Source organism: Delphinus delphis, chromosome 3, assembly GCF_949987515.2.
Source record: "Delphinus delphis chromosome 3, mDelDel1.2, whole genome shotgun sequence".
In the NCBI taxonomy this organism is placed as follows: Eukaryota; Metazoa; Chordata; class Mammalia; order Artiodactyla; family Delphinidae; genus Delphinus; species Delphinus delphis.
This window is the reverse complement of record NC_082685.1, coordinates 68,095,864-68,119,489: the sequence shown is the minus strand read 5'-3', so window position 1 is coordinate 68,119,489 and position 23,626 is coordinate 68,095,864. Positions and strand designations below refer to the sequence as shown.

The 23,626-nt window shown below is 39.1% G+C and overlaps 1 protein-coding gene across 1 annotated transcript in view; it reads left to right on the top strand.

Annotated features, from left to right (window-relative positions):
* The window catches only part of MEGF10 (multiple EGF like domains 10), a 161,389-nt gene extending 149,440 nt beyond the window's left edge, over nt 1-11,949 (top strand). Inside the window, exons 20-25 of the mRNA XM_060006961.1 lie at nt 598-834; nt 1,919-2,046; nt 3,411-3,534; nt 7,238-7,282; nt 8,113-8,319; nt 10,243-11,949. Of these exons, the coding sequence (XP_059862944.1) occupies nt 598-834; nt 1,919-2,046; nt 3,411-3,534; nt 7,238-7,282; nt 8,113-8,319; nt 10,243-10,427 (926 nt within the window). The 3' untranslated portion in view covers nt 10,428-11,949. The remainder of the gene's footprint in view (nt 1-597; nt 835-1,918; nt 2,047-3,410; nt 3,535-7,237; nt 7,283-8,112; nt 8,320-10,242) is intronic.
* The last annotated feature ends 11,677 nt before the right edge of the window (nt 11,950-23,626 follow it).

The following is a 23,626-nucleotide window of genomic DNA, read 5'->3' as shown; positions in this document are numbered from 1 at the left end:
GCTAGATTTCTAATGGACTTATTCTTGACTGGAAGGAAAATTACTTTCCTCTTAGAAATGCTAAGGATAGACATAAAGTTAGGCACTTGAGTTAGCCATTCATAAGCTTAATGCTGGATAATAAATAAAGAACAATAAAAATTAGATAAATTATTACCCCCAAGTAACTACTGATCTAAGCGTTTGGTTGGAAATCTGTGAGAAGCTCTCAAACCCTACTGTTAAGTCTTTGGGTTCAGGAAATCCTGTCTCTTTTTTGAGGCTTAGAGAAACCCTCTTCTGGGCTGATCTAAGCATTTAGTTGGAAATCTGTGAGAAGCTCTCAAACCCTACTGTTAAGTCTTTGGGTTCAGGAAATCCTGTCTCTTTTTTGAGGCTTAGATATGCCCTCTTCTGGGCACAGACAAGCCAACAACACCTGAACATGAGGAATGTTTGTTTTTCCTTCCTTCTCTGTTTCCAAAAGTTTCTAAATTGACATTTCATGAACTGAAAATATCCAGGCATTAGCACAGTGGGAGATTTTTGTAAATAGAGACCAAATATGTATCCGGCACATTGTCATCCTTACTCACATCTCTTTTTCTCCTTTTCCAGCTGGTGTTATAATAGTTGGAAATCTGAACAGCTTAAGCAGAACCAGTACAGCTCTTCCCACTGATTCCTACCAGATCGGGGCCATTGCGGGCATCATCATTCTTGTCCTAGTTGTTCTGTTCCTCCTGGCATTGTTCATTATTTATAGACACAAGCAGAAGGGGAAGGAATCGAGCATGCCAGCAGTCACCTACACCCCCGCTATGAGGGTCATGAATGCAGACTATGCCATTTCAGGTGAGACTGGACTCACTAGAGGCATTTTATTCCTTGAAAAATGAGGCTTCATCCTGGTTCTTTGAAACTGAGCATTTTTGGCTCTGCTGCCTGTTGTTATTGTCAATCAGCCTTGAGAAAATTTTATGTTTGGAGAAGATGCATTGTTAGAAATGCATTTTATGTGACAACAGTGGTAAAATCATCACTATTGTCTTCTGTGAGGGATTTAAAATTGGATTCATTATATGGTTGCTTTAAGTGTTGGGAATTTCAACCCGGAAGGAGCTTTGGTGGGCACCCAGTCCCAAGCTGTTGTCATATGTGGGCGACAGGGTGGGGAGAGGAGGAGGTGGCCATAATTTTATCGAGGTCATGGAGCAGATCAGGGATGAGGACCCGGTCTTCTGTCTCTGGCCTTGCATTCTTCCAAGGTGCCTTCCAGCCTGTCCTGGGGCACATGGGAATCATTAGCTGCACAGCAACCAAGTTATATAAGAAACAGTTTGGAGGGATAAGCAAGAAGCAAGGCTGTTCTTTAAGAAAACTCTTTTGAATCTTCCTTTCTGTCACGAAACTCCATAAAAAGTGAATTTTTAAGTGACACGCTCAATCCTGAGAAGAAGTAACCACATAAGTGAAGAATTTGGAAACTTAAGGTACTTATTAATTTGGGGGCAATCACTGAAGGATTTCAGGTGGGTTACATGTTTATAAATAAAGTGATTCTGGGGGAATCCATAAAGTAGCTGATTTACTTAGTAGTGCACTTCTAGTGCGGAATATTGTGTCAAGAATTCGAGTGTTTAAAAAAAGAGGAAAGTTACAGCAGAAGTAGCTTCAAAGTGATGCCTTTCCAGCTTCTACAAGCTCCAAAGCAAAGAGCAGTTGTTGGTGGATACTTTCACACTTTTCCGGGAGGCAGGTAGGAAGGCAGATGCCTGCTGCCTCTAGAGGCTTTGCTGCGTATGCAGGGCAGGAGGGGATTCTGTCCCGCCTGTGATATGGAAGCAGTCCAAACATTTGTTCTTGTTATTTTGCTTCCCTCTTTCCCACGGGCATGTAGGGAGCCTGCCATCTTAACCATTTCCTTCTCTTCTGGCAGAAACCCTTCCTCACAGCAATGGTGGAAATGCTAACAGCCATTACTTCACCAATCCCAGTTACCACACACTCACCCAGTGTGCCACATCCCCTCATGTCAACAACAGGGACAGGATGACCATCGCAAAGGTGAGAGGAAATGGTCTAAGCCAGTGAGGGTGGGCAGGGGAGAGAGGAACGAACAAGCGTGTATGAGGGCTACTGTTTGCCAGCTGCCGTTCTACGTACATACGTCTATTATCTCATTTATTCCTCTAAACAATCCCATGGGTGTGTATTAGGATCTCAGGTTTACTGACAAAAAACCCTAAGTAATGGGGAATTTAAGTCACTTCCAAACATCGCTTGTGAGTGAGGCTGCCACGAGGTGAGTCATCTCGCTGTCTCTACAACTTGTACTGTTTTCGTTGCACTTCTTTGGAAAAATGTTTCTAACATTGCATGAAGTTCTAAAGTAATGTCTCAGACCAAACCTATAGTGGACTCAGGCCTGGGTAAAATTGCCAAGTTTGACTTTTGTGACCACCTGTCTTCTAGTGCCCTTTCCTGGCCACCCGTACTTGAGTAATGACAACAACAATAATATGCATTTATTTCACTTGAACCACATGAAATTGAATTTTTGTGGGTCAAAAATTATCAAATAGAAACAACCTAATACTATGTGACAAGCAATTCTAATCATTTTACAAATTTCTATTGGTAAAATGATTAGAATGATTTAATCTTCACACCAATCCTATGAATCAAGAGTCATTATCCCATTTTACAGATGCCAGTAGAGGTTGGAGGCCCCAGAGTGGCTCCTCTGGTACCACCCAGTTCACCCCCAGGTCTCTTCCACAGTGCTCTGAAATCCCAAACATTTCTCTCTTCCAAACTGCACCTGAATTATATTTCCAGTCTCCGTTGTCTAATTCCAGCTCTCTGTTAGAAGAAAACCAAGCTAATTAAATTAATTCAGTTGCAATTAAATTAATGCAGCTGGATTTTAATTATAGTGCCTCATAGTTAAATAGCACTTCATATTCTCCAGAGATTTTGATATTTATCATACCATTTGTTCTTATTCCCATTCAGGGAGGGAGCAAAGTAGATCATCTTATCCTCATGCTTATGGCTAAGAAAACTGCTAAGAGTGACTCGTACAAGATCATACAGTGTTTGATGGGAAAGCTCAGACCAAGAATTTGGTTTTTTCAGTTCAAAGTTCCATGTATGTAAACCCAAGTAAGGTCTAACTGGCACAGAGCGACAGCAGGAAATGGAGGAGTTGCGGCAGTGGAGGGAATGGTTGGGGCCGAGGGACACATACTCCTGCTGCCTCTAAGTCCTGCCAGGTCGGAAGCGGTCACCTTGGCCTCCTGGTGCATCCTCATGTAAGGACCGGTCCTTGATACATGCCATGGACTTACTTTCCCCAGATGGGTAACACTTCACTGTGCCATATTGTATTTTCTCTTTAAATCTTTTGTTGTTTATATTTTTAACAGTCAAAAAACAATCAGCTGTTTGTGAACCTGAAAAATGTGAATCCTGGGAAGAGGGGCCCTGTGGTGGACTACACAGGCACGCTGCCTGCGGACTGGAAACACGGCGGCTACCTCAACGAGCTTGGCAAGTCCCCCCACTTCCCCACCTTCACAAGCATCTTTGTCTTTTAGTCACCGCAAACAGTCACAGATTCATGACAGTGCCAAAGCGATCTATTGGAAACATGCATGGAAAAACAAAGTCATAGGATTATACCTAATCCCTGTATGGGGCTTTTACTGTCCTAAGGGCTTTATTTATTCAACATTTATTGAGTTCTTACTATGAGCCAGGAATTGATAAAAAGAGACAAGGATCTCTGCCTGCTCGTAGCTTACATCTCACCTCTCCACGTATTAACTCACCTAATTCTCACAAGTACTGTTACAGGTACCATTATTATCATCATCATCTCCCTGTTACAGTTGCGAAATTCAGTCATAAAGAGGTTAAGTAACTTGTCTAAGTTCTCAAAGCCTATTAAATGGTGGAGCTGGGATTTGAACCTAGTCAGCTTGGTTCCAGGGTGTGTGCTTCTCTTTGCTCTCTCTTAATCTGAGGCACCCTCACTAGAGGCCCTTCCTCTTTTAGGTGAGGAAATAGAGATATCAATTAGATATCTAACAGTAAGTCAGTGGTTCTGAAAATAGTAAGTCAGTGGTTCTCAAACGTCTGGGAATCGGGACCCTTTCATACACCCTTAAAAGTAATCAAGGAGCCCAAAGAACCCCTACTGACATGGGTTATATCTGCTGATATTTACCATATTACAAATAAAATCTGAGAACATCTTAAAGAGCTAGTTATTAATTTATAATAACATCTCATTTCATGATAACATAAAATGCATTTTTATGAAAAATAACTACATTTTCCAAAATGAAACAAAAAAATTTAGTGAGAAGAGTGGCACTGTTTAACACTTTCATACATCTCTTTACCATCTGGCTTAATAGAGGACAGCTAGGTTTTCATATCTGCTTCTGTGTTTGATCAGTAGTGATCTTACACTTGGTGTGGCTCCTGGAAAACTCCAACATACACCTGAGAGAGAATGAGAGTGGAAAGGACAAATAGTGTTATATTATGATGAGAACACAGCATTTAATCTCGGGGCCCTCCTGCAAAGGGGCTGGGGATTCCTGGACCACACTTAAGGCACTGCTCTGATACCCCATTGTGGTGCAGCCCCTTATTTTCAGGGAGGAGAGGAATGATATAGTAAGTAGCATGTGTACAGTGTCTTAGGGGCAGCAAACCCTTTCATATGTATTTATTTGGTGGTAAGTAAGGTTGCCAGGAAGTCCCATTAAATTGGAATTTCAGATAAGAAACAAATAATTTTTGTATAAATATATCCCAAATATTGCACGAGGCAAACTTATATGAAAAATTATTTGTTGTTTCTCTAAAATTCAAATTTAACTGGACCTCCTGTGTTTTTATTTACTAAATCTGGCACCCCCTACTGTGTGGGCCCTTCCACAAATCTTGTTTTATAGAGGAATAAGCAAAGAGGTTAACTCTCTTGTCCAAGATTTCATAGAAGGAAGGGGGTAAAATTGGGTCTCACAGTTGGTCTTCTGCCTCCCCTCACTTCGATCCTTCTGTGAATACTGTAGATGTCAATTCACCTGAGCCACATGGAGGAACCAACCCCTGTGGGCTCTGGAATCCCCTCTTACTATGGAAATGGAAATGTTTAGGTAGCAAATGAGTACAAATTCTTAACTTTTATCTGCATTCTTCAATTGATAACCAACATTATCACTAGGATGTGTATTTCTACATACTTAGAGTAAAATTACTTATATACCAGGTTCACATTATACTTACTGGTGAAATCACTTAACTTTAGGGAGGTTAATAATCTAGCTCAAAGAAGTACGTGAATTGATAATAGTAAAATACCACCCAGCACTAATGAGGGAAAAGTTCTCTCATTCTATCTCCACTGAATGGAGTTTGTCCTGATTCCAGAACACAACACACAGTCACTGTAATTGTCACATATAAATTTCTCCGCTTTCTGTCTCAGTGAGACCCAAGGGACTGATTATTAGTAACATAAAATCTTCATTGGAAATTCTGGATCTCCTTGGCTTGTTCCCATCCAAAAGTAATTCTGCATTTAATATCCCTGTAAAGTTGTTGCATAGAAAAAGTCTTTTCTTACAAAGAACAGAATAAGGCACATTATGGATAATGAAGTGTGTAGTAGTTTTAAATGATGGGAAAGTTGTGATGCTGTCTGAAAGAGCCCTGAACTTGACACAAAAGCTGTGAGATCAATTCCTCGTTCTGTGATATGACACTGTGCCAGTCATCCTCTCAAGACTGATTTGTTTGTTTGTAAAATAGAGATAAGGATCATGTTCTAGCTCATTGTATGAAGTAGATTAACTGGAGCATTTGAAAGTGCCTGTTCAGGGATTGGGACAGACAGGAGTTTATGAGGAAGCCCACGTGCTTCCTTGTTAAAACTGCACCCTGATCTTCCAGGGCAGAGAAGACGGAATCTGCCATGAGTGGCTGGTCTCATAGCCCCACTCTTGTTCCCTGATTTACTATCCACCCCATGTTGCTACTCTCTTTAACCCCTTGGGGAAGGCTAGCCATTGTACAGCTAAGATCAAGACAGACATTTAACAAGACTTTGCCACAGTTTGGAGATGGCCAAGGGAATTAGGCAAAGAATAACATAGAGTTCTTTGATTAGGCTGCTGTCAGGCCATAGGCTGCCTATCTTCACCGGGTCCCTTTAAAAAGTCCAGAATCTCTAAGACCACCCTTACTTCTGATACCAACTACAAGTTCAAGTGTCCTCAAGACCACCCACAGGATCAATAATTTGCTAGGAAGACAGAACTCACTAAGAGCTGTTATACTTATGGTTACAGTTTATCACAGCAAAAAGGTACAGATTAAAATCAGCGAGGGAACAGACACGAGGCAGAGTCCAGGGAAGTTCAAGTGTGAAACTTCCAGTTGTCCTTTCCCAGTGGAATCATAGAAACTGCTAACTTTTCCTAGCAACAATGTGTGACAAACTATTACATATATAGAATAGAAAAACAACAAGGTCCTGCTGTATGGCACAGGGAACTATATTCAATATCTTGTAATAAACCATAATTGAATATGAAAAAGAATATATATATATATAACTGAATCACTTTGCTGTAGCTCAGGAACTGACACATTTTAAATCAACTGTACTTCAATAAAATAAACTTTTAAAAAAAGTGTTACAGTAACTGAAGCACCATTCATTTATATGGCGCTTCAGAATTTGCAATGCCTTTCCCTGTGGTCTATTTCACTTCATGTTCCCAACAACCCTGTAAGACTTAGAAGGTGGGTTGTGTTTTCCCCATTTTAGAGATAAGAAAATTGAGGCACAGCGAGTTGAACATCTTGTGTAAAGTCACGTAGCTAACAAGTGATGAGATCCCAGTCCTTTGTCTCAGTTCTAGCCCTTGAATCAAGTCTACTGATTCATCTGTGCCTCAGTTTCTGCCCCATATTGACCAGCCTTTCCCAAAGTCACTGAAACGAGCAGGAGAATGCTCCGAATGCTGTATAACATTCTTTTAAACTTTTAAGTACTGAAACATCTGGCACAAGTGATCTGGTGTCGAGGTTTGGAAAGCAGCATCCTTGGCTATTTCCTGCAGTGGGGAGACAGTGGGTACCCAAACCATCTTCTCCAAGGACCTGAGAATATTAGATGAGTTTTCTCTTTCTTTCAGTCCACACTGGATATTTTTTTCTTCCTTTGTTACAGGTGCTTTTGGACTTGACAGAAGTTATATGGGAAAATCCTTGAAAGGTATAGTATAAATTTGAGGAAGAAATACATTTATCAGAACACAATTAAAAAATTTTTTTAACTCAGAGACAGAAATAATTTGTTAAACCAGCGAAAGCGGCACTGTAGGGAAAATGTAGCCTTGTTAGGGGGTTTAATTACTCCAGCAAAGACATGAGCACGTTTGACTGCCAGCAAGAGAGTGAACATAGGTGGATCCTGTTAGAGCAGCAGTCTTGGAGAACCAAGCCTTTGATTTGCTGGGAAAACACTCATAATTCCTTTCAAAGAAATATAGTTTGTGGGGAGAGAGAAATATGAAAATGGAAATAGCAGGGAAAAGAGGAAGAGATCAGCTTGGTTACATGTTCACTGAAGCCTGCTTTTTGGAAGGAATTTGAGTAGTAACTTCAGGTGCCCAGACCTGAGGTTTTACAAAGAAGCCTCACAGCATAGTTGCCTTCCTTACCATGATAATAGTATCTTCTTATGCTCCTGGGGTCAGCAACAGATGGGGTCTTGACTGAAGGCTGTGAGGAGTCAGAGACTATTAGTAAAATAGAGTGGAATTAATTTTATTTGAGTGTGATAATAAAAATGATATCAAATCCATGATGTTTACATTGGTCCTCACCTTAGAGAGGAGCCAAAATTACTTTGTGGATGGGTAATTTTATAGAAGATTCTCTCCAAAATACGTAAAAAATGGATGCCATTATTTTCATTGTTAAAAATTATAGGTAACTATGAAGAAAAATAAGTGATGTGCCCAAGTCAGTAATCGCCAAGAAAATAAATGATGTTGCCCATGAAATAGCATTTGCTTCCCCCCACCTCATCTCTCTTCACAGACCTGGGAAAGCATTCTGAATATAATTCAAGTAACTGCTCCCTAAGCAGTTCTGAAAACCCATATGCCACTATTAAAGACCCACCCGTCCTTATTCCCAAACACTCAGAGTGTGGTTATGTGGAGATGAAGTCACCGGCGCGGAGAGATTCCCCATATGCAGAGATCAATAACTCAACTTCAGCCAACAAGAATGTCTATGAAATTGGTAAGTTTTCCTAACCAAAGAAAGAACCTAGTGAGTGGGAATATTCTTTTCAAACAATTTTAAAGTCCTTGAGAATACAATTGTTGCAGTCCATATACACTGTATTGAAAATAATGGTCTGTATTTTAAACGTTAACCTGTGTTTATGGTGTTCATATTAGTTGGTGTCAAATGAACTTTTCAGGGAAAATACCATTTAGAAAATTCAAAGTAAGTTTTTTTTTTTTGTTTTTTTTTTACCTCCCACCCGGTCATCCATCTTTTGTTTTGTAACCATAGTGACTATTTTAGCACGCATGTGGAATAACATATGTATCATATTAGCTAATATGTCAAGTTAGCCAAAACAAATGGTTCAAGTGGATTAAACAGATGTTTCCATTTCCTGATTGCATTCATTATATTAATTTAATGCTTTTAGCAGGATTGGAACATTTTACTTTTAAATTTGTCTATTAGATTAGTAATACTCTCTGATGTGAATCTGATACAAATTGATAAGAATTCAGTTAGTGTTAGAGTTATTTTGATTGCCCCTTGCAAATGCCATTTGAGGAAAGTTAAAACATACCAGAGCTATCCTGGGCAGAGCTATCCTGGGCTAGATAGTAGAGCTTTATATTTTCATTTTTCTTTCTCCATATCTTTCTCAATGTTTATGATTTAAGCCTGAAAAAAATTCTCTACTACAGTTGACCCTTGAGCAACATGGGTTGGAACTGCACGGGTCCACTTATACAGGGATTTTTTTCAATAGTAAATGCTACAGTTCTATGTGATCTGCAGTTGGTTCAATCCAAGGTTGTGAGGCCATGGATAGGAGGGCCAATTGTGAAGTTACGTGTGGATTTTCAGCTGCAGCGTGTTGGGGTGAGGGTGTGGAGCACCCCAACCTTGCATTGTTCAAGGGTCAACTTCATTTACTTGTAAATGAAGTGACTTATTTAATTCTAGTCATTTGTCATTCATTTTAGGCCATAGACATGTCATGGAAAGATACGTAATTCTTTTTAAAGTATTAAGACAACTTTTTGAAATGGAAGCCATAATGAACTACATTTATTTCTAAGAAGTCAGTAACAGTTCCCTTTTGAACTGTCCCCTAAGCCCACCACTGTGAGATGGGAACTCAACTGAGAGCCTGAGTCCTGAGTTCTAAAACTGTGCACTTGTTATGTGTTTCCATGAATCAAGTGACCCCCAGAGGACCTCGTTGTTTTACCTGTAGAGGAAGGGGTTTGGACTAGATTATCTCCAGGTTTTTGCAGACAGTGATTCATGTCCAGGGTTTCTGTATATTCCCTTGATGTCTTCATCCCAACCATATAGTCACCCTTTGTTCTGAGCATTGTTTGTGAGCGTCAGTGGGTCTACCAACCACAGAGTAGCCACCTCTATGTGATTATAAAAGGATCATTTGTTTTAAAAAATAATATTTTCTTATATATTTTTTAAAATTAATTAATTAATTTATTTATTTATTGGTTGCGTTGGGTTTTCGTTGCTGCACACAGGCTTTCTCTAGTTGCGGCGAGCAGGGGCTACTCTTCGTTGTGGTGCGCGGGCTTCTCAGTGCAGTGGCTTCTTTTGTTGCGGAGCACGGGCTCTAGGCGCGCGGGCTTCAGTAATTGTGGCATGCAGGCTCAGTAGTTGTGGCTCGTGGGCTCTAGAGCACAGGCTCAGTAGTTGTGGTACATGGGCTTAGTTGCTCTGCAGCATGTGGGATCTTCCTGGACCAGGGCTTGAACCTGTGTCCCCTGCATTGGCAGGCGGATTCTTAACCACTGCGCCACCAGGGAAGTCCCTTCTTATATTTTTATAAAAGCTCCTCTGGTGTGTTTGATATTTGCAAGGAATGCCATATTCTTTTTTTTTTTTTTAATTTCCATTGCTGATCAGTTAATGTGTCCCTGGTTGTCACAGAACCTACAGTGAGTGTTGTCCAAGGAATATTCAGCAATAATGGGCATCTCACCCAGGATCCATATGACCTCCCAAAGAACAGTCACATCCCTTGCCATTATGACCTGCTGCCAGTCCGAGACAGTTCATCCTCCCCCAAGCAAGAGGATGGCGGCGGCAGCAGCAGCAACAGCAACAGTGAATGACACCAAAGGACCACTGGGTAGCCGCTGGAACCCTTTCCAGAACTACAGTTCGGTTCTTCTCCATCCTCGAGTTTGCCACCCTGTGTGAACGTTAATCTGCTCAGTAGGCAATTGTTGGACATGAACCAGAAAGCTCAAAACTGAGGGTGACTGACTGTAGGTCCTTTTTGTACAGGTGGCTCAGAAGGAGATAGCAATGTGATTTCCCATTCTTGTTAGTTTTAGAACTGCACTCATGAAGCATGACTTATTGTAAAATCTTGGCTAAAAGCATGACCGTGCAGGACTCTTTCAGTGACATGGGTTGCAGTGGACGTTGGTATTGTTGCTTGAAAAATTAAAATTTAAATGTTTTCTTTCTCATTTGCATTATAGAGCTGTACCTAGGATTGTGCGGTTTACCACAAAATATACTTCATAAAAGTGTGAATCACTCAGCGTGTAGAAGAAAAAGGGCCATCTTATTGAGTTCTTACTGTTTAACTTCTTTCAGCTGGACTCGGAATTGTAAGGATAATATGAGCCCAGCAGGAACCATTCTGCCAAGTGGCATTACTGGATAGACTCTGAATAAACTCTAGAGGTGGATAGCAAATTTAAATATGAGAACTTTAGACTTCTTTTAGAATGAGGAAATGTACCATTAGAATTACCTTAGAAATGCTAGAATAATTGCAGGAATCAATACGCAAATGTGCCAGGCAGAAGTGCTTCTCCTCTCTATTTGATCCTTGGCCCACTTTAGATACATGACATTATTCTGATTACTGTCCCCATCATACACATTCACCACTTGAGATCCGTAACATATCAATAATTATTTCATAAATATAGAAATGAAATAATTTTATTTTTGACAGATTGGATTGAATGAGTGTATAATGATTGGAAAAAGTTGTAAATTTTAGGTGTAAGATGATGCTTAAGTTTTGTAAACCATTAGTAATACAGGCTGTAATATAGAATTAGCAGAAAGTTTTGGTTAATTTTTCCCTAGAAGTGACCGAAATATTTTTGTGCATATTTGAGAAAAGGGCACTTTCCTTTTATTAATTGTTGATTTAGAGAAACTATGCTTAAGCTGGTCTTTTGCATTGCTAATATGACATGTACCCCATTTTTCATCAGTTTGTATTTCCATTTTTAAGTTGTATATTCTATGTTTTGTAGTGTTTGGATTGTTAATGAAAAAATATTATATGTTTATTGTTTCTTGTGTTATGGCTACTTTTGTTTTTGCTTGAGAAAAATGCACTGTTCTTGTTTCTTTTGGAGGGAGGAGATGAAAATACATAAATCAAATCCATTAAAATTGGTCATTACTAAAATAGTACAGTAACCACAAGTGCATGGCTTATAATGGAAATAGAGAAGCTTTTTAATATTCTGAAATGGGGTTCCTTTAGATCCTGAGTCTTAGTTAAACCAAAGGGGAAGGGAGCAGGGAGACACTGTTACTGAGAAAGTACCACAGACTGGTCTTACTAAAGACCTTCATTAGGGTGATATGATTGATCATCCAAACTGGAACACTTCTGAGAGTAAGTGAGGGCATTATGAACAAGTATCCTGCAGTGGGCTTAAATGTGGGCTGTTACAGGCAAACCAGAAGAGATGTTCATCCTGGGCATACTTATGCAATAACATTTTTCACTCCAAGATAGTTATCTCAAGAGGATGCTGATACATGATGCAAGAAAGCCAGTTTCTCTTTGACCTCCCTGAGCAAGCTGAAGGGCTGAAAGGCTGAATGAGGAAGCAACTTCATAAGAGAAAACAGTGGTCATCAATCTTTTAAAGACATGAAATGCTACTTGGTGTCCTACCTCAGTGAGTCAAGTCACAAATATGTACTGCACCCCTGTTCTGCCATTAGCATACACAAGGCATTGCACCCGCCAGCTACTGAGTTGGGATATCCAGTGCTTTCCTGTCTCACACCTGCACCTGTGATGTTCGTTTGGTCAGGTGGATGAGAGAACAAACACACTTAGAACATTCACTCCTTTGATGGCTGTTTCTTTCAGGGAACTCCAAAGTTAATTCAAGGAAATGGGGACTCGCCTGGAACACACCTTAGAAACAATTGATTTATTCCAACAGTTACCTGCTGGTTGGCCCTTTGTTCTAGGCGATAGACATCTAATTGAGACACTTGTGGGTCAGTAGCCACAAAGAGTCCTTTTTGGTTAGAAAAAAAGAAGACATCTTTCCCCTTCTTTTTTAAGATTCATCTCTTCAGAGCTCCATGGTAAGTTGAGTTTCCCCATTACTCCCTGGAGATAAGTTAAAAAAAAAAAAAAAAGAAAAAGAAAGAAAAAACAGTTTCTTTTCTCATTCCACTATTAAAAAAAAAAAAAAAAGAAAGAAAGAAAGCTTCATGTCCAAAGGCAACAGCAATGTAAGTAGAAAACCTGGGCAGCAGATGCGGATCCAAAAGGGGCACTGCCATCCCTCCCTGTGCAATCTTTCTGACAGATCTCTTGCTCAGGATGGCTGCTGTCCTGAGACAACATTTGTACCTAAGGCAATTCTTACTTATTAGGGTTCACTCAGGATTTTTCAAACAACAGAACACACATAGCATGTTGGATGTCGTAAAACTACATGCTATATTTGGAGAGGTCTAGTTGAGAGATCAAAATTTTCTAGATACTTTCATGTAGACTTCGGTAAAGAGAGAAATACTTTTGTCAGAATGAGAATTAAAGACAAAAAGACCTGACAGTTTTTTCCCCCTGAAATTACAACCTTTTAGACTTTTCCAGATTAAATATCAAATTTAATTTAATGGTGATGTTATTCGTCTTACATAGTGAAGCTATTCTCATGACCTTTGAACCCATATTAATTTGGAATCCTAAAAATAATCTCTTCCCTATACCCTGTAGAGGTCAAAGCAGTGAATGAGCTTGGCGACATGCAGCAAAAGCCATTCATGTAGGAATGTCAGCCAAACTATTATACTTTCCCTAGAGGTTGATATATCAGAAAATTTATAAACTATTTGTGTTTCTATATAGATACATCAAAACTGGCCCAAATGATAGTTTGTGTGCTTGCTTTAATAGATAGAATGTTATTTGTAGTTAATTATATGATAAGGAATATTTCATAACTATTTACAATGTTTGATATAGATTCCTCTCCCATGCTATAGCAGTAATGTTAACAGGGAGCTTAATGTGTTTATCATTATCTCTATGGAAAATTATTCATCGATTTCAGGAAAACCAACATAGAATTTTATAATAGGACAGTTGTAACCTGTCCCATCCAAATCCATTAGCACAATAACTATGTGCTGTGAGAAATGCAAGCAACTTTGTGAAAATGTGATCATGTTGACCCCAAAGAGCCACAATAGTAGTTATCAATTATTGGGATTTTTAAACTATAAATATTGCAAGAGTTACACAAGAATATTGCAATACCAGTTAGAATTCATGTCAATGTTAGAAGTCCACTTACCACTTAAAATGAAATGAAATCATAAAAAAAGTGAGTTTTAAGGTTATGTTTTTAAAATAATGGATTTTCTATCTTTGAATAACATGTCTCAATTATTCACATTAACTATATAAGAGGTATGCTGGTCTTAAAAACTTTATGTCATGGACGTATACCTAGATGTGTAAATGTGAATCACATGGTGTGGATGGGTGCTTGTCTAGTAACTAAAGATGTATGGCCAGCTGCCCTTTTAGGGTCCTCTTAATACTGGTGTCCTTACACTGGGTCTGTTTATTCTAGTTCAGAATTTAGTCCAGGCTTCCTTTTGTTATGAACAAATCGCAATATATATTTTTAAAAGGAAAAAAATTAAAACACATTAGGATTTTCATGATTGTAGCAAACAAAAAATGCTTTCAGTATTAAAATATCTCTTTTCCAAAGATGATTAAACTTTCAACAGTATTAGCCTACATTGTCATTTATATGACCAACTGAGTTTATAGATTAATGCAATAAACTTTCTAATAAAAAACTTTAAAGTGGTGTTTATTTCTATGTTTGATTCTATTGTTAATAAAAGAGAAGAAAAACCTTTTCCTACTGGCAAAATTAGTATTTTTTCATGTGTGGCCCCATAGCACTTTATATATACATTTAAAAAATTATTATATTTTATTATATGTAATTGCTTGTGTACATGTTTTTTCTCCTGATCACTTGTTCTTTAAGGACAGAGGCAACATTTTATTCATATCCGGATCCCTGGAACCCAGGTTAGTGCCTGAGAGTTGGGTCTCTGTAAAAAACTTCAGGTTATCTTATGTGGATTTGCTTTTTAAATCTCAGTAGCCTGTTAGTGCTTCGTTTTATAATTAAAAATTTTTTTGAAACTCTCACTTTATAACACTGTGTTCTAGGGATCAGATATGAATAAAACATTGCTGCTTCTCTCAATAACTGTTTATTTTACTGAGGACCTGGGTGCCAAGCACAGTTGGGGATGCAGAGAAATAGAAGACATGATCTCAAGTAGCTATTATTTCGTTAAGGAAATGAAGCATCTTATTAGCTGCGTGACCTTGGTAAGTTACTTGACTTCTCAGGACCTTGGTTTCTATATTGTAATATGTTGGAAATAATAGTACTTATTTCAAGGGGTTTTGTGAGATTTCAATAAATTTATACATACAAAACACTACTATGTATCAGTGCCCGATACATAGTGGATAGCTGGTAAATGTTAATTATCATAATTATTATGAAAAATTAGCTAATGTGAGCCAGTTTGCAATAACCAGATAAGTGATGAAGCTGGTAAATCAGAAGTGAGCATTTAATGAATATTATAAAAGCTACATGTTTGTGGGACCATATCCTGATCTATTTTTGTACTGCAAAAACATTCCATACATATTTTATTTCTAGAGGTGTAACTTAGGAAAACAGTAATAACATAATTTCATCTTCCAGTAATATGCTATCTTCCTAGAATTTGAGACTGATTTTTTTAACATCTTTATTGGAGTATAATTGCTCTACAGTGTTGTGTCAGCCTCTGCTGTATAACAAAGTGAATCAGCCATACGCATACATACATCCCCATATCCCTTCCCTCTTGAGTCTCCCTCCCACACTCCTTATCCCACCCCTCTAGGTGGTCTCAAAGCACCGAGCTGATGTCCCTGTGCCATGCAGCTGCTTCCCACTAGCTGTCTATTTTAATCAACATTGTGAAAATGACTCTACTACCCAAAGCAATCTACAGATTCAGTGCAATCCCTATCAAACTACCAATGGCATTTTTCACAGAACTAGAACAAACAATTTCACAATTTGTATGGAAACACAAAAGACCCTGAATAGCCAAAGCAATCTTGAGAAAGAAAAACGGAGCTGGAGGAATCAGGCTCCCAGACTTCAGACTATACTACAAAGCTACAGTAATCAAGAGAATGATTTTTAAACTTTGGATGTGGGTTTGTGGGAAAATGGTGACCTGCCCTCATATTCCCATCCTGGAGAATACAGCCATCCAAAAAAGTCAAGGGCTGACCTTGGCAACCTGAAGAGGTTCCACACACAGTGAGACATCAAGTCCTTGAAAGAAGGTGCAGGTTGAAGGCAAAATGTAAATGGGAGTGGCTGGGAGTTGATGGGGCTGCACTATGGGGAAGGGAGTGTGGGGAGAGCCAGCTAACCTGGGGGATACACAGAAAGTAAGGGAAGAATGTCTCTGCAGTTTGCATTATGCAGCAGTGAGAGAGACTGACTGTTTCCGAATGATGGCATCTCAGGAGGGATAGTTTCCATGTTGGGCTAAGGTCAGCTTATCCCATCTTGGACTTGTGAACTGGGTCTTCTGTCAGTTATATTAACAGGGATTACTAGCTGCCAATGAAGGAAAAATCCCTACTCTGACTGTCAATACACAAGAAAGAACCAGAGAGATCCACAGAAGTGTTGAAAACCAGCACACTATCAACATGAATCGGCAGAGAAAGATCGCACGCCACTTCGTGGGAACATGCAGCCCAGTCAGAAGGAAAAGAGGCTGACCTGGAAAACTATGATAAGCCTCTATTATGGAGATGGAGCTACTGTGGAAAATGGAAGAAAACCTAGATTTAAAATGGTTTAAACTCTTAAAAGGATATAATTATAGGACCAGAGTGAGTTTCCTGGAACTGAAATGAATGATTTACCAATTTCAAAATTTAAAATTTAAAATTTTAAAATTTAATAGAGGCTGAATTCATGTTTTGGAAGACAAAATGCGATCAAGAGAAAATTTCAAAAATGGTAAATATGGGTGAGGGAACCAGGAAAGACTCGTCCAAGAGACCCAATTTGAACCAGCTGCTGATCCAGAAGGAAAAAAAAAAACTTGGAGAAGTAGTAATCAAAGAAATAATAGAAGAAAAATTCCATAATCTATGCCCTTGCCTACTGTGAATCTTTCAGACTCTTAGATCTTTCTTTCAAATATGAAAGGATCTACTGGGCTAATGAAAGAGAATTAATGAAAAAAATATGGAGACACAAATCCTAGTGAAATTTCTGAACTCTAAGGCTAGAAAAATAATTAGAATGGTACAAGTAGAATTAACAGAGTGTTTACAAAGGAAAGATAATTCTATTGAATAGTGAGAGTGTAGGGTGGGAGCAGACATGGGAAGGAGGCCAAGGTGGGAAAGGGCAAAAGACTGCCTGACAAGTTCTCCTGCTGCAACAGCAGCTACCCTCTTCCTAGGACAACATGGCTACTTGACAGCAGATTGTTAAATAGCCCCCATTCCATTCTGTTTGAAATCTCTGACCCAGTTAGCATAGACCAGGAAGAGACAGTGACAACAGGAAGAGGAAAGGGAGCCTATGTGACAGACTGGCACAGGATAAGCTGGAAATACCAAAGCACCAGCTAATCATCCTTTACTGAATTCCTATTATGGAATCAGCAAAAGTGTACATGGCCATTGGCTTATGGTGGGTTGTTCTTTCTCCTATATTGATGTCCTGAACTTCTTTACTGATGATAAAGCAATAGAAAAATCCATATATGCCAACGAGTGGCCAATCTGCCATGGTATATTGATGATTGGCATATGATTGAGAAGTTTATGAGACAAGTGATCTTGCAATACCTAAGGGCAGAACTTGAAATCCATTAATTTCTTATAACCTCCACTAAATATTCCACAAAACAGCAAAAATACTGCTGAAATAATGCTTGAGCCTTTCCATTTTCTAGGCTTCTATCTAACCGTACAGGCTAGTTTTCCTTTAGCTGCATCTTGTACATTAGGACAATTAGGAGAACAGATAGGAACACTGTCCTCTCTGAAGGTCCAGCCATGATTAGGGACTTGAGACATTGCTTCCCAAGTGTTTAGAATAGAGTTTTAGACGCCGCACTGAAATTAAGGTAAAGAATTCAGTGATTGTGGACAATATCCAAAGTTCATTTACATAGAAGTCATTTTATATCTCATGCAGGTTTGGAGGCTCATGCTAGCATCCATGCTTGAGTTCTACCAAGTATGCCACACCATAAAGGATAACGAAGAAAGCAGAGCTAGTACGTGTCATCGTGTTCCAATATTTGGAGTCATGTCTTAAGACTGATTTTATAGTTAATGAGAAAGAGACTGTCTTTCTTATAACCTATTTCACACAGATGGCTGGAAAACCTGGCTTGACAATAATATAGTATTTTATATTACATGATAATATAGTCAGTATATCCACATGCAACTGTAGAGGAAAGCCACAAAGACTAAGTATTTTGCTTCAGATTAAATATCTACACCTTGTGTATAACCAGAAAAAAGAGGCTTTTTGTTCTCTCTGTGGCCCAGATGTTTTGTATGTTAACAAATTATTCAAAATTGAATGGAACTTAATAATTCAAGACAATGCTTAAGTTGTATATATCTAAATATGCAAGAATTTTTAATTTTACATACTTATTTCTTGAGGAGAAAATACAAAAGGAACAACTGTTGTTTTTTTAAAAAAAGTAAAGGGCTTCCCTGGTGGCGCAGTGATTGAGAGTCCGCCTGCCGATACAGGGGACACGGGTTCGTACCCCGGTCTGGGAGGATCCCACATGCCACGGAGTGGCTGGGCCCGTGAACCATGGCCGCTGAGCCTGTGCGTCCGGAGCCTCTGCTCCTCGACGGGAGAGGCCACAACAGTGAGAGGTCCGCGTACCGCAAAAAAAAAAAAAAGTAAAAATAATTTAAATATCCCTATGGTCTTGCTGACACATTCATGGGATTCTAGTTCTTCTTTTTTAAAATTTGCTATCATCCCCCCAAATATTGGGGAGACTTTGTTTTAACAAATGCTTTTGGAACTAAGAAACTAGTATAGACTATTCTGCTTCAACATGTTTATAACATCTATTAGCTCTTGAGCAGGTGGTAAATAGAGGATGAGGTCAATATAAAGAGGAGGGTTGTTAGTTCACATGCAACTTTTCTTAGGCAGAGGGAGCTAGAATAATGGGAATTAAATGATAGTCTTCAACAGGAAAGGGGAAAACTCTAATCTTGGCTGCTGCTCAACCATCACTTCTTGAGAAAGACCTTTCCTGACCACCTGCGTGGGATAGACCCACCATCCTATATGCTTTCACCTACTTGATTGTCTTCCTGAGGCTTAGTCTCTGAAGTTAAATTATTCAATCTCTTTGTTTATTCATTTCTTGTTTGTCTTTCCAACTAGAATGTAAGCTCCATGAGGGCATGATCTTTTCTGTATGGTCCACTGCCATATCACCAGAACACTCAACAGTGTCTGGTCCATGCCAGGGTTTCAATAAATATTGATTGGGGCTTCCCTGGTGGCACAGCTGTTAAGAATCTGCCTGCCAATGCATGAGACAAGGGTTTGACCTCTGGTCCGGGAAGATCCCACATGCTGTGGAGCAACTAAGCCAGTGCGCCACAACTACTGAGCCTGTGATCTAGAGCCCGTGAGCCACAACTACTGAAGCCCACACGCGTAGAGCCCGTGCTCCACAACAAGAGAAGTCACCGCAATGAGAAACCTGCGCACCTCAATGAAGAGTAGCCCCTGCTCACCGCAACTAGAGAAAGCCCATGCACAGAAACGAAGACCCAACACAGCCAAAACTAAATAAATAAAATAAATTTTTAAAATAATTAAAATATATATATATATATATATATATATAGATTGAATGAATGAATAATGGCTTGTGCTTAACTTTGGCAATGCCAGGTTTGGCTTTGTTATTCCTCAGCATTTTTCTTAGGTGACTTGGAAATGTTGCTTCTGCCATCCCATCCTACAATTGCAATAATCCATGATGAGAGCTGCAAGTTCAGGAAGCTGGTAACATAAAAGTATATAGGACATATGGTAGTTCTATTTTTAGTTTTTGAAGGAACCTCCATAGTGGTTGTATCAATTTACATTCCCACCAACAGTGCAGGAGGGTTCCCTTTTCACCACACCCTTTCCAGCATTTATTGTTTCTAGATTTTTTGATAATGGCCATTCTGACGAGTGTGAGGTGATACCTCATTGTAGTTTTGATTCTCATTTCTCTAATAATTAGTGATGTTGAGCATCTTTTCATGTGCCTCTTGGCCATCTGTATGTCTTCCTTGGTGAAATGTCTATTTAGGTCTTCTGTCCATTTTTTAATTGGATTGTTTGGTTTTTTTGATATTGAGCTCCATGAGCTGTTTGTATATTTAGTCTGTCATATGGAGTGAAGTAAGTCAGAAAGAGAAAAACAAATACCATATGCTAATGCATATATATGGAATCTTAAAAAAAAAATGGTACTGATGAACCTAGTTGCAGGGCAGGAATAAAGACGTAGACATAGAGAATGGACTTGAGGACGTGTGGTGGGAGGGGGAAGCTGGGGCTAGGTGAGAGTAGTATCGACATATATACACTACCGAATGTAAAATAGTTAGCTAGTGGGAAGCAGCAGCATAGCACAGGGAGATTGGCCCCGTGCTTTTCAATGACCTAGAGGGGTGGGATAGGGAGGATGGGAGGGAGGCTCAAGAGGGAGGGGATATGGGAGGTATGTATGCATATGGCTGATTTACTTTCAACAGAAGCTAACACAGTACTGTGAAGCAATTATACTCCAATAAAGATCTATTTAAAAAATGTATACAGGACAGCAATAGCCTGTTTAGCAAAATTTTTTTAAAATTTTATTTCAAAGCTCAAGTCAGGTCTTTGATATTTTACCCACAATACTGAGAGCCCCAGCTCCAGAGGTTTTAGATGTCAAGAGCATTTCCACTGATTTTTTCAGCAGGTATTGCTAGGGAGTATATTTTATTGGGAAGTGTTACACTCAGCCTTGCCCACTCCTTGCTTCCGTGAGCCCTCTATTATAGCTGAGTTGTGCCACATGCTGGTCTCCATTCTCTGCCCAGCCCCCACCCCCACCCCGCCCGACTATCTTCTTCCCTTTCCCTGCACTTCCCCGCATCTCTCCCTTTGTCCCTGTGGCTACCTGCACAACATTTGCCCCAAGGCCATGCTTTCCATAGGCTGCTCTCAGGCAATGATTGAGTGCAGGAGGGAAACCAAGGAAAGCCCTTTTCTGTGAAATGAGGGATTCCTTTGACGGTTGACTTTGGCTCAAAGACTCCCCATTGGCCTGACCTAAAGTTTCTTAAAACTGTGCTTGTACTCCAGGATCTTCCTTCTCTCTCTACTTCACAGGACCAGACTTGCAACAGCCTAAGGAGAACATATGACCGAGGTGTACCGAGGTAAAAATATGCCTTGTGAAATCTGCCCTGTGCAAACATCTGTATGGTCTGCTTTATGTAGCACTCTGTTCTGTTACTTAAATTCACAGCTCCTTCCTTTCCTTGGTCTCAGCCTGGTGACCCCAGTGGTGTGCTGGTCAATGTTTAACAATCCGCTCTCTGAAAGAATGAAAAGGAAGTGATTTGTAGCATTTTCCCATTTCTATGGTGTAAATACTCTCCCACCATGGCTAATCTGAAAATACCAACATGACATCGCTGAATGTGGAGTTGGGAAGAGATACTCAGTAGCAGGCCATTATATAGTATTTCCCCAATAGATGCAAGTGACTTCAAGGGCGTAACTAATAGTAAAAGGTAGTAAAAGAATTAAAATGGCTGAATTTTGAGTATTTATTACTTTCAAAAATATAATGTATTGAATTGTAAGTCTATATGTTTTAATTTTAATAATGGCTATGTTTAACAACTGGCTCACAAAATTACTGAAAATTTAACAATCGTCTCTCACAAGCCCATATGAGCTGCTTCAGCACATCTCTAGGTTACCACGACCCTGATTTCTGATCATCCAAGCAAGGGGCCACAATCTTTACCCAAAACACGGCCAATGATTCATACAGTGTAGGGGCTGGAAGGGAGCTCAGAGCACATCTTCTTCTACATTTTCACTTTACATCCAGAAAAATGAAAGTCCAGAAGATTTATACATTCAAGCAAGCACTTATTTACTGAAAATACCATGGGCTGGGTCTTCTTAAATATATTTATTTCTCTTGTGCTCATTTTACCAGAAAAAGATGATAGGAACCGGATTCCCTCATTCTTAGGAGATCACCAGTCTAATTATTTGGCCATGAAGGAGTCCCCCTCGTTAGTGGCTTTCCTGTGAAGCGCTGAATTGGCTGACTTTACTCAAGGGTCCTAGGCTCTGTGTAATATATAAACTCTTAGCACAAGGATTTATTTATGAATTGCCATTCAGAAAAAAAATGCACTTATGCAGGAAAAAATGCCCTTGATTACACCATTGTTTGTAACTATACACAGAGTTCCCTAACCCTATAAGTGAGTAATAGAACCCACTTGAGACTTTTTCCAGGATGGATGCCCAACTAATAGAGACCTTTAAAACTACGTGACTATAAGAACTGGATTAACTGTTTTATTCATACTGCACTAATTTTTAAAAGATTCACTTTTTTTTTGAATGATCAAGAGGTTTTTTTAAAATTTCTTTTCATTAGTGGATATTCAGGAATTTATAGGTAACTTTCCTAATGTAAACACATATGTTTAAAATTAAAAGAATTCTAAACTTATAAAGATTCACTTTAGTATTTCTGCTCACTAAATAGCTGGACATTGATAAATATCAATTGCTGTCCTTTATGTTTGAATTGTGGCTACATATTTATTAAGTTAAAAAATGTTCTGAATGTTTTATTTGTATTGTAGGTAAATTTTCTTTTCTGGCAGAAAACAAACTGGAGCGGAGTCACTTGAGAAAGATAATTTTAAAACACTAGAATTAAAGGCAGGATTTGTCTTACTTGCCTGAGATGTTGAAAGAGAACCTTGAGGGGCTAAGCTGAAATGTTGATCTCCAGAATGTTATTATTTTAAAAGGAGAAAAGGAGGGGGAAAAGCTAGGAAAACAGATGCAGAGGCTGAAAATATTGTTATTTTCCCTCACAGAGGAAAGTATAAGGTGATTGCCAATGGATACCCTTAAACCTAGAATGGGGAACCATGGGGCCATATTAATCACTAGAAAATGCCTTTTGGTTATAAAAAGAGTACTATTTCCCTTACTAGGGTAATTGATTCTTCTAGGAGCTCAGCACCTGGTATAAATAAAATAGGCTTCCATTAAATAATATTGATTGAACAAACAAGTATAAGAACATTATGTGCTTCATTAATGCTTTAGGCACTTTTAAAGCAAAAGTCAGTATTAAAATCATGAATAGTAAAAAGCCACAGTGCCATTAAACAAACGTTTAAAGACTAAGCACGGCATATTAAAACAGCGTCATGTAACTCTATATATTACATAATACAAATTCCCCCTTTGGCTGTTACTGGTTCTAAAGGCAGACTGATTTAAGCCAAGACAGCATCTCTAAGAAAAACTGTGTCACTGCCCAAGGTGATTTTCCTTAAAGGTGATACTTTAAGGAAAACATTTGCTTGGTGTTTACATCCTGAATTATTCATTTTTAAAAAAAAACCTGGACTCACCACTTTATAGTCAGAGCTCTTATACTGTTAGAAATTGGTTCAGAGGCTAAGGGAAAAAAAGTTCTCCCAGGAAAACCTCAGAGGAATTTTGGAAAACCAGCAACTGCTCTGAGAGGCAGGGAGTGCAGTGGCCCTTACCCAATGACAGGGCTGGCTGGTGACCTCAGCCCTTATGGGTGTGATCAGCCAGTACCAAAATCCTCTGGTCGCAGTGAATTTCTTCTT